The sequence below is a fragment of the Hevea brasiliensis genome, chromosome 3 (assembly GCF_030052815.1).
Source record: "Hevea brasiliensis isolate MT/VB/25A 57/8 chromosome 3, ASM3005281v1, whole genome shotgun sequence".
In the NCBI taxonomy this organism is placed as follows: Eukaryota; Viridiplantae; Streptophyta; class Magnoliopsida; order Malpighiales; family Euphorbiaceae; genus Hevea; species Hevea brasiliensis.
In genome coordinates, this window is record NC_079495.1 from 10,651,307 (window position 1) to 10,662,206 (window position 10,900).

Below are 10,900 nucleotides of genomic sequence, written 5' to 3' on the forward strand. Positions count from 1 at the left end.
TTGTGTTGCCACCTTGTGATCAAATTGTAACTTTGGAAATGGATTTGATGTTTGTATGCAATATTTGAATGAAATGTTTGAAACGAATTTTTGATTCACACTTAGCATGACAGTTACTTATTATTCCTCCTCCATTTATGGGGTTGAGATCGTTTATTTTCCTCCCTCTCTGGCTTGCCAGTTGAGGTTGTAGATCGGATGAGTACTCATTAGCTAGCTAGCCACCTCCCTCATTGGTTTCGATTAATGGGGTTGAGATTGCTTTGTCGTGGTGTACAACACGGCATTAATCGGAAATTTTGTGTCATGGCTTAAGTTGTGCACGATTTTGGCAACACTGTGTTTATGTAATTGTTTGACTAAACTGTTGTTTAATATATTATTTGACAAAATGAGTTGTTATGAGCTTTGATATTTGTGAAATGTGATTGTGAAGTATTCAAATTATGTTTCATCAATAAATGATTTATGTATCGCATTTTAAATCTTTATTGTGCACCACTGAGTATGTTTATACTCAGCGATAGTTTAATTTACTGTCACAGATAAAAGCAAGGAGAAAGCAGCAGAGTGAGCTGCGGGATTGACAAGATCTTTTTTGATCCCTTGTTGTACGGGTATTGTTTTATACCCTTATGGTTATTTTGATGTAAATACTGTAATGTCATAAGTATCAATGTAAATTGAGCAGTTGTAAATAAACTATAATAATATTATTTTAGATCTTCTTCTGTAAATTTGATATTTGTACATATGGATTTTCTGCCTTATGTTTTGTGAATGGAATTATTGAACATACTGAGTTGACAAATTTGACTTGGATTATGAAACTGTTTTGGAATGGATTTACTTGAGTTGAATTGTGAATTATTGGAGGTTAGGAGTTGTAAAATAGTTTTGGAAGTGCTTTTACAGGTATTTGAAGAACTAGTTTCTCAAAATACAGAGGGAACTCTGTCAAAATTTTTATAAAATTTGCCACAAAATTTGAATGGACAAAAATTTTTACTAGTATTTAAACTTTGAATAAATGGTTTTTAATTCTTACTAAAATGCTCACCACTTCCAAATGTAAGAAAATTGTTTTAAAATCCCTTGTAGGGTACTTAATGAGTTATCGGTAGGTGAAGTTCGGTAGTTCATTAAGTATTCTACGGGAGCATGTTATGCCTTACGGAGGGGTAAGGTGTGACATATGATGTCCTAAATTAAGTAAAATAATCAAACAAAAATCATTAAAATTAACTTACCATTAAAATTTAATAGAGATGGTGCATGATTTTAACTATTATTGCATAATAGTGTTAGGTTTTTAAGTGGATTAATAAGTTTGCTTTTTTCTAGCCAGTATTGTTATTATTTTTCGTTTCTAATTAGATTCTTTAATTAAATATTTTTATTATCATTTATTGAATATATTATAATAAGTAAATAATAAATATTATATTATTAATATTTATTAATCTTAAACTAAACTATATGTATAACTAATATAAAATATAGTGAATTATTAAAATTTTATTTCAACTAGAATTATTAAATAATTATAGTAATTATTAATAGATAATAATTTATTTTTAAGATGTAAGTATAATATTTTATATTATTATAAAATAAAATAGTAAGATTTTGATCCAAATTATTATTCTTTTGTTACAATATTGCATTAAAATTTTATTTCAATTGAATTGATTAAATCATTTTAATAATCATTGATAAACGATAATTTTATTTATAAGATTAACTATAATATTTTATATAATAATAAAATAAAATTAGACATGTTTTCAATATAAATATTTTTCTATTTATTATCGAATTAATATGATAAATATATAAAAACATAACACCCGCAGCATCGCGCGGGCTTTTAATGCTTATCCATATATGCATATATCAACAGTTCAACAACCAGCGGCAGCGCCGGCAGGTCAAGCGAAAACGACGAATATTTAATACAAAAAACGACCAATTCAAACCAGACCAAGAACTTGGCCATTTCAAACTGATTCCCACTGAACCCATATAAATTTCAAAATCCTAACCCAAGAGACTCAGGATTTTGAAATAGCTATTTACCAAGAAGAAAATGGCCTCCCCTGTCAGAAGGCAATTGCAATTGCAGGGTAGTCCAAGGCCTGCACCGCTTATGTAAGCATGAACTCATCAAAGATCAAGAAACAACTGCTTCCCAATCGTCAGAAAAGCAATCCTGTTGTAATTTATCTGAAACCACCTGATATCATTCACGTTGCACCTGAGGAGTTCATGGGCCTCGTTCAGTCTAAAGCCAGTATTCCACTCGTACTTTCTTCAGATAACAAAAGATTTTATAATTGGAGGGAATACCCAATCAGTAAATGAATCATACAAGGTAAATCTACAAAGAATTCTTTTTTAATAGAAAAAAATACAATTACAAATGGGATAAAAAGAAAAAAAAGAGCCCTCCCCCTCAAGAAAAATTGAAAAAGAAAAATAAAACAGAATTTTGTATGAGAATTACAAAATGGTACAGTTTCTGTCTTTACATTGGTTCGCGTTAAGTATCAAAAAGATCTTTCCTTCAAACTAACTCCATTAGGAGAGGGTCACCTTCTGCCATTATTCTTACCAGCTTTATGAAATCTTGTTCACTTGACACATTCCACGGGTGAACAGCAGGCGCTTGAGCAGAATAAATGGTTGAATTAATTGATGGTGGCTTCTGTTTATATACCATTGTACTAAGCACAGAGTCAAAATTCTGAGGCGAATCCATTGAAACAAAGAACATTGGTATGGCAATTTTGTGATGGATTTCCAGATCACCCACAAGACTGACAAGATCTACAAAGTCAGCTACATAGTGGTGAGGAATGTAGAATATCTCAGAACTGCAAATTGTGACACTCTGATCACTCTTCATAGCGTCCTTATAATTTACTTGGAAGTGAACAGGCATTGAACCAACAACATTTTTTACCATTTCAGCTTGTTTGCCATACCAATCAGAGTTTCCATTAAAAGACACGGTACTCCAGGATTGTGATACCTATACCAAAAAAAAAAGTGTTTTTGAGAGTGTGACAAGAGAGGAGGAGAAGCCAAATGTATTGTCCAATACTAGCAATAAGGTATCATTAATAATCACTGAATCTAATATACTGTTTATAAAACCAAAGCATTGCCTGTCTTAGTACTATTCCTAAAATATGCATGTTCAAAAGCAACAAGATTCAATTAGAAATGAATTTCCAAGATCTAGATTCATGTTCAAAAGCAAATAGGTTTATAAAGAATTTTTTTTTTCTTCTTCTTAAGATAAACAAGAGGGAACTGGAAGGGGTGAAAAGGTTACCTTATCAGTAATCCATAGCTTAGTCTTGTCTGCTTGAAGCAAATTCCAATAATTGAGGACAGTATCATCCTTAAGGAATAGAAAGCCTTCTGCACTACTAAACCGATGAAATATCTTGGGCAGATGCCTGTAATCAGTAAATAAAGAAGTTAAAATCAATTTAAGTTGAAAGACATGGGATATCTGTTATATAGGGTGCATAGTTAAACTTTACTGTACATCAATTCCGTGATTATTAACAATAAATGCATCCCTAGAAACCAAGATTTGACAACTGCCAAATGTAGCTTCTAAGAGAAGTTAAATATAATAACTGCAACAACCCGAATTTGACAAGACCCCAGACCAAATTTTGTCAAAATTATGCATCTGAGAGAGACGAGAAAAGGTAAAAAATTCATCCATAAAGGAAAGCACAAGTATGGAGAAAAGTACAATAACATGTGCAATTTTTGTTAGAGTTTGAAATCTTAATACCACACCAGTAAATTGGTGGGGAAATAACATCATTGTGAGAGTTGGGCCTTTTAAATCTACAAACAACCCTCACCCTCCACAAGTCCATGGGGAGTAGCTGACCACCTCTTACTCAGCAATAGCTTCCTAATTAGCTACAGTAAGATACCATGACTCCCATGATTTTTATGCCAACCTTAAACCAAGCTAGATTTAACTAGAGACATTGGGTCAAGTCAGAAGTTGTCTTCCAAATAAAAAGATTTCACCACGAACTAATATAAATACTTGTTTAAACTATTACTATCAAACATATTTCTTCCAGAATCCAATTCCCCTTTTAGATCTATGCATATGTCAAATTCAAAAAGCTCTCACTTGGACATCAGTTCAGTAACTACAATATGGATGATAGACAGTGATATCATTTTTCCTGAGAACGAGGTTAACATATCAAGTTTGCTGCTGATGGCAAAATACCTAACAAATAAAGCAACTAGGGGGCAGGTGGTGATTAGACTCATCAATTAATGATGCCTAAGGCCATATATTCCCAGTCAAATAATCAGAATATGGCAAAAAAAAAAAAAAAATTCCAGGATTTTTAAATTGGCCAAGCTGTGATAAAATGATAACTCAAAACCAAAACTTTGAAAAGAGACTGCCATTTTTGGCATTAACTTCATTGTCCTAACGCTTACAGATCAGAAGGAACAAGGAAACATATATATTCAGCATACTAATCTGAATAAGCAAACAATATTTTGTCATCTGCACTCAATAAATTTCAAGAATGTTGGCTATGATAACTTATGTGACCTATAGTCTAAGTAGACCAACAGGAAAGGATTCCCAAGTGAGCCACAGACTTAGGATTAAACTGTGTTGAGATGTTCTAATTGGCAGCATTTATAGCAATCCAATATAAAGTTGTTTGATAAAAAAATGCAGGTATTTGTGAGGCAATGAACTTCATATCGTTCGTCAACGCGAATTGCAAATGGACTCTAAAGCATACAGAGAGCAAATCTTAAAGAAACTTCCAAAAAGTGGAGAAAAAGGGGAGAGGGTGCATGAGGTTTGCCACATTGCAAACCCTAGAAGGGTTAGATGCACACAACCTTTTCCCTTGCAGTGCAAGGAGGCTGTTTCTGTGCTATGAAATTGTGACCTGCAGGAGCAACCTCACCATCACACCAACAAGAAAAGTTTAGATTTTAAAGTTAATTCAAGAAAACACAATTACTTATGTTCTCAGAAAATGTTAACAAAATTTAAACCCCTAACTGATGATTGGAATTCAGAGGTTGGAATGGCTTCACTGCATGCATGCACAAAAACGAGCAATAAACAAAAGCATATACTTTATGTAATGGCAACAACCATAAAAGTTCATGCTTTAATATTCAAATGTACAGAACTTCAACATGAAGAATCTAGATATCAATCTAAACAAGCTCTCATGATCTTAGAGACAATTCCATGATTTACAAAGACATCTAAAACTAATACAACCAAGGAAAACCAGCCGCAACAATATTCTCTTAGTTAACCCATTGGCCACACATGTTTTACCTTTAGAATCTCTCATAGTCTGAAGACACCTAAAACTAATACAACCAATGAAAACCAGCTGCAACAAGATTCTCTCAGTTAACCAATTCGACACACATGTTTTACCCTTAGAATTTCTTATACTTTGAATTTCTTATCAATACAGTTGTAAGTGACCAAATATCTAAGCCTAAACTGAAATTTATCTGAATTTGAAAGATTAATCTGGGGATAGCCTAATTCAACAGAAGATAAATAAAATGAAAGTAAATATTACAAGTGCTTTGGCAGAAATATTGAATGCCATCGTATGATGCCAAAATAAGCAACTTTATGTCATCATTACATCTAAACTTACTTGTATAATTGATCCAAATTGCCTTCTTCAACAACAAGATCCTCATTCTTCTGCTGTGAAAAAATAACCACAGTTTTGAATATCCTCCCATAAAGCAATCTCCATTCCAAAGCAGTCCGTTCCACAGGCCCAGCGCAAAACATAATAAGCACAATATTCGCAAAATTCTTCCTCCACCGAATCAAGTTGCCAATCTCATAACTCACTGTCCCTGTTTCCTCTACTCCCAGATGCACAGATGGCAGCTTTCGAGGGATAAACTCCCTTCTATCCCCATGGCCAATACTTGCCCGTGGTCTATCCAATTCCAATGACATTAATCTAGGCTGCTGATACCCAACAGCAATCAAGTCCTGAAGCCAAGCAGCAGTAAACTTCACATCTTGCTCAGTCCAAAAGCCCTCCTCTGCCATGGCATAACTCAGCTCCAAAATCTTTTCAAACAACCTATGCTTAGTTGACCTCCACAAAACCAAAAACTTAATTAACCTCCCTACATTTACATGTAGATCTTTCTCTTCTGAAAAAGGGTATCCCTCAATCCTATCATATCTATGTACAGTAGGTGGATAAACCACAACATAGCCACCGATCTCCCACAATAGCCTTTGTCCCCAATAGCCCCTTAACACATCAGAGGCCATTGTACTTACTGATACAGGAAGCATCAAACCCCAAAAAGCCGATGAATGGTATATTGTATTAAACGAATTCACTGGTACCATTATCCCCTGAGGCAATGCTACTTTAGGGGCATGCTCATCAAATCTAATATCAAAAGCTTCCAAACCAGATTTCCTAGTAAAATAAAACACAGAATCAACATCTGGCAATCCATTCGAAATCCCTTGTTGTATAAATTGTTTCCCACCAAAAACCTCAGTGTAGAACTCTTCGTGTTCAATTTCACCCACATTCTCCAATGGCAACCCTCTAGGCCAAACCGACCTCTGCCCAAAATGAATGTAAGGATTCAACACAGTCCTATTCACATTCTCATGACTGTACTGCAATATAGTCTCTTGCCTAGCTCCCTCTCCAATTAATTCCACATCAAAATGCTTCCCTAAATCATCTCCGATCACCTCCCCACGATCATCAGCGTCGAAGATCTTCTTGGCCCCATGCTGGATAGCAAATAAATACCCAACGCTTTTCCTCACATACGAATCATATGGCACAAAATCCACAACCCTAAACCCCAAACTCGCTTGCTGCTCCAAAGACAAGTATATGGCGCCCTTTAACGCCCAACCACTCGGGGTCTTCGAATTCCCAATAGCCAGCAATTGCCAGCCCTTGATTTTAACAAGTTTCTTAAGCGAATCGGAGGGATAATCAGAGACCGAAACAACGATCCATTTCTCAGTTCGAAAACTGGCATAGATGGAAGCCCTATCGGCAATAGGAGGGATGTGATTCCAGTTGATATGGGGAAATGGGAGGGTTTTCTCAATGGGTTGAGACTTGGACTGAAGATAGAGAAAGGCAGCAGTGTCACCAGTACTCCGAAGGAAGAAGACAGCGGCGACAGTGGCGATGAGGAAAAAACAGATTATGATCTTGTAAAGGTTTTCAGAGAACCAGGTGGAGAAATCAAGGGATTTGGAAGGCGAAAAACGGTAATTCTGGTGGTGGTGGTGGTTGTTGTTGTTGTTGTGATTTGGATGGAGGGTGGTAGGGAGGGGTCTTGGAGATTTGGGTGATTTGGGGGCTGCCGTACGGTCCTGGACCAACATTTGTGACCCCAAAAGAAAATTGCTGAAAATTGCTCACACTAAAACACACACGCTTCTCTCTCTCTCTCTCTCTCTCTCTCTCTCAGTGACTGAGCAAATTGTGAGCTCAGTAAGCACCTGGAAAAACTGAAAGCTAGAATTTCTGAATCTCCTCCAAGCTTGACCCCTCCTAAAGACTCAGTCTTTCATTTCTATGTAAATAAAAAACGTATATTTTCTATTAGTTTTTGTCAGTTTCTCTCTCTAAAGTTTAAATCTTTTTTTTTTTCTTCTCTCTCTAAAAACCCACTTGCTTGCTGTGAGCTGTGCTTGGTGGTGGGCAAGAAGTTGGTTGCCGACAGGAATTGTTGGGTGCGGGGTTTCTTAGGCCTCAATGTAATGTAAGGTAACGTACCCGCTAATCGTTTGGTGGGGTGGAGGAGGAAGGGTCACAATCACTGCCGTCAACGTCAGCTGTTCTCTTCATTCATTAAATTATACATATTTTATGCATTTTTTATTTTATATCACGGGTGGGTAATTGATTAATTGGTGCTATTTGGCCATTTGCAGGTAGGCTGCAGCTTTGCTCATCTGTCATTGGGATAGCCACCATTAATGCCAAAGAATTAAGGAATTGAAGAAGAAGAAGCTGAAAATTTTTGAAAATTTTGCACACGTTTCTTCTTTAGTAACAGTATATGCCCACATGAGAAGCAACCTCCAAGCGCAATACTTTAACTTTATGGTAGCTTAGTAGTTAGTAGTCGCTAGTCGTAGTGTTGGCATTAGTAGATCTTGTGCTTCATGTCTAAGCTTTCATCCATGGCAGACTCCTTTATTTATTTTCATTCTTGGAGGTTTTTCCTTGCTTTTGGAGGTGAACCAAATATGCTAAGATTTTTTTTCTTTTTTGAAGTTACGAAAAGATTTTGTGAACCTAAATTAAGACATTTTTTTTAATACTTTGATTATGTACTCTATTAATGATGATAATTTTATAATAACTGACTAGTATAATTATTTTATAACTATAAAAATAAAAATATATAATGAATATAGTAATAAAAATAGACATTTTAATTTTTTAAAAATTGTTATTAATTTAAAAATATAATAAATATTTAATTATAAATTATTAAACTTAAACATATTGATGATTTAAAATTAAAAAATTTATTCAATTTATCACAAATGTAATATTAAAACAATAATAAAAATAAATTCAATTAAACTTATAAAATAAATATAATAAATAACATTATTATAACTTCTACTATTATGAAAAAAAAAAATTCTACTCTCAATACGAAGAATTTTCAGTAAAAAAAATTAAGAATAACATAAAATTATGGAAAGAAAATTATTAAAATTTTAAATTACTGAAAAAAAATGATGAGAGCACTATGATAACTTCCCTTGAATGATTTTATCTAATCATTTAAGTTAAAAAGAATAAAAGTTGGTAATTTTAGATTTGTTGAAACAGAAAATAATAAAATAAAATTAATGAAAAGGAAGACGCAATGATATTTTTTTTTTTTAGAAAAGGCTTTTTATTTGATAGGGTGATAAAAAATTTGAATTTTTTTTTATAAAATTAGTAATAAATTCTTAAAAGCTTTTAAGTGCCTTGTCGTAGAAAATAATTTTTTATTTTTTATTTTTTAAAAAAATTATTAATTTTATTTTTTATAAAAAATAAGGAAAGACATAAAAAATATATTAATTGATAAATAATAAAAAATGATTTTTTTTAATTTAAAAATTAAAAAAATATTTATATCTTTTATAATTAAAAAAAATACATCATGGTAAAACATATTTAAATGCTTATTTTCTTTTTAAAATTTTTTAATATATATCATTTATTTATTTTATAATAATAATATAATTATTTTTTATCATTATAACTAAATATTTTTTAAATAATTATTTAATTTTAAATATTAAAAAGTTATTGTATAATTTTAATTATAAAAAAAATCATAGTTTTACATAAAAAATAGTTAGAAAACAAAGTTTTTATTAAAAAGTAAAATAGTGAAAAATAATTTAAAATTATTTTTTAAAATTTGAAAAACTGATTTTTTAATTCTTTATTATGAAAACTAGTACATATGAATAAGAAACTTTAATTTTTAATTTTCTTAAAAAAAATTTTCAGAAAACTACCCTAATTTTTCATAAGTGAACAAATCCTTAATTTTTCAAGAAACTACCACTACACCCTCAAAAATTCTAAAATTTCAGGAGCCCAATCCCCCTTGGTCCTATGTAAATCCATATTTGCTGCCGAGCATCATCGCACCATGCACCATGCATGAAGCTACTTTCCACTGAACATCGTCAATCCCTTCTTGGCAACGATGGCCCTAAGACGAAGCGGAAGAAGAAATTGTTAGTCTCTCACTTCCAATCCAATGACCACACCAACAATTACCGTCTCCTCTGATGGTGCCCAAGAATTAGCTCTCTATCATCAACAGAGGTGGCAGTGGACAATAACATAGCAGAGTTAACAACATCTAATTCTGCAAAGGGTGTTGATTGCGAAGAAGATGAACCTCGCAAGGGAGTCCATGACCAAATCAAAGGCGAGAATTTTTGAACACCATTGTCTATTAGAGACTGGAAGCTTAGAATTGATCAGATCAAATTAAATTGAATATATTTACTTTGATTTGGTTCATTTCAATAGAAAATTATTAAATGGGGAGTACCAACTCATCAAGTTGAGATAGTGCTTCAAGCCAATAACACAAAATCACATAAGTAATCTTATTAATTAATAAAAAATTAACAAAATAAATGCAATTATCTACATAAGTAAGTTGGATTTAGTTTCTCATAAAATAATTTTTAATATTTTATTTTTTTATTTAATTAAATTCAAAATGAAATCAATAATTTGCATACCCCAATTTGCAGTAATAGCCTAATAAGATAAGTTTCCTTTTGGCTTAGATTTTGTCAATATTTGCAAAATATTGTTGATTTATCATGTAAACAATATCTGCCAAATTCTTTTATTCTCTTCAACTGGGGGAATTAATTACCAGGGAATGATTCACTGGAAAGCAATGGATTCCTCCTTTCCTTCCATTTGGCACTAAAAAAATCCCCTAAATATTAAAAAAAATATATATATATATTTTTCAGTTTTAGCACAAAATATTATAAGAGTAAGTAATTTATAAATTAAATGGAAACGTTACCGTGTTATTTCTTATCCCTACAAGTATTCTTCTCCAAATTGGACTTTAAAATTAGAAAATATTACATTTTATTTAAGAGAGGTATGATGCACATTTCATTTTTATGTCAAATTAATCAATTTTATCAAGTTTATTATCAATTTAATCATAAAAATTATTTAAACGTATAATAAAATTTTGGTAACCAATATAAGAATCAAATTGATCATTTATCCTTAATTTTAATCTTTATCGAGTTTCAAAATTTATTCAATTA

General features: G+C 32.3%; 1 protein-coding gene across 1 annotated transcript; it reads right to left on the reverse strand.

Annotated features, from left to right (window-relative positions):
• Nucleotides 1-2,375: 2,375 nt before the first annotated feature.
• On the reverse strand, nt 2,376-7,807 carry LOC110639161 (probable glycosyltransferase STELLO1). The gene is made up of 3 exons (XM_021789988.2): nt 5,709-7,807; nt 3,341-3,467; nt 2,376-3,034 (listed from the first exon to the last, which is right to left on the reverse strand). Exons 1-3 carry the CDS (start codon nt 7,445-7,447, stop codon nt 2,567-2,569), a joined length of 2,334 nt encoding a protein of 777 aa, XP_021645680.2. The 5' UTR covers nt 7,448-7,807; the 3' UTR covers nt 2,376-2,566.
• Between the last annotated feature and the right edge of the window lie 3,093 nt (nt 7,808-10,900).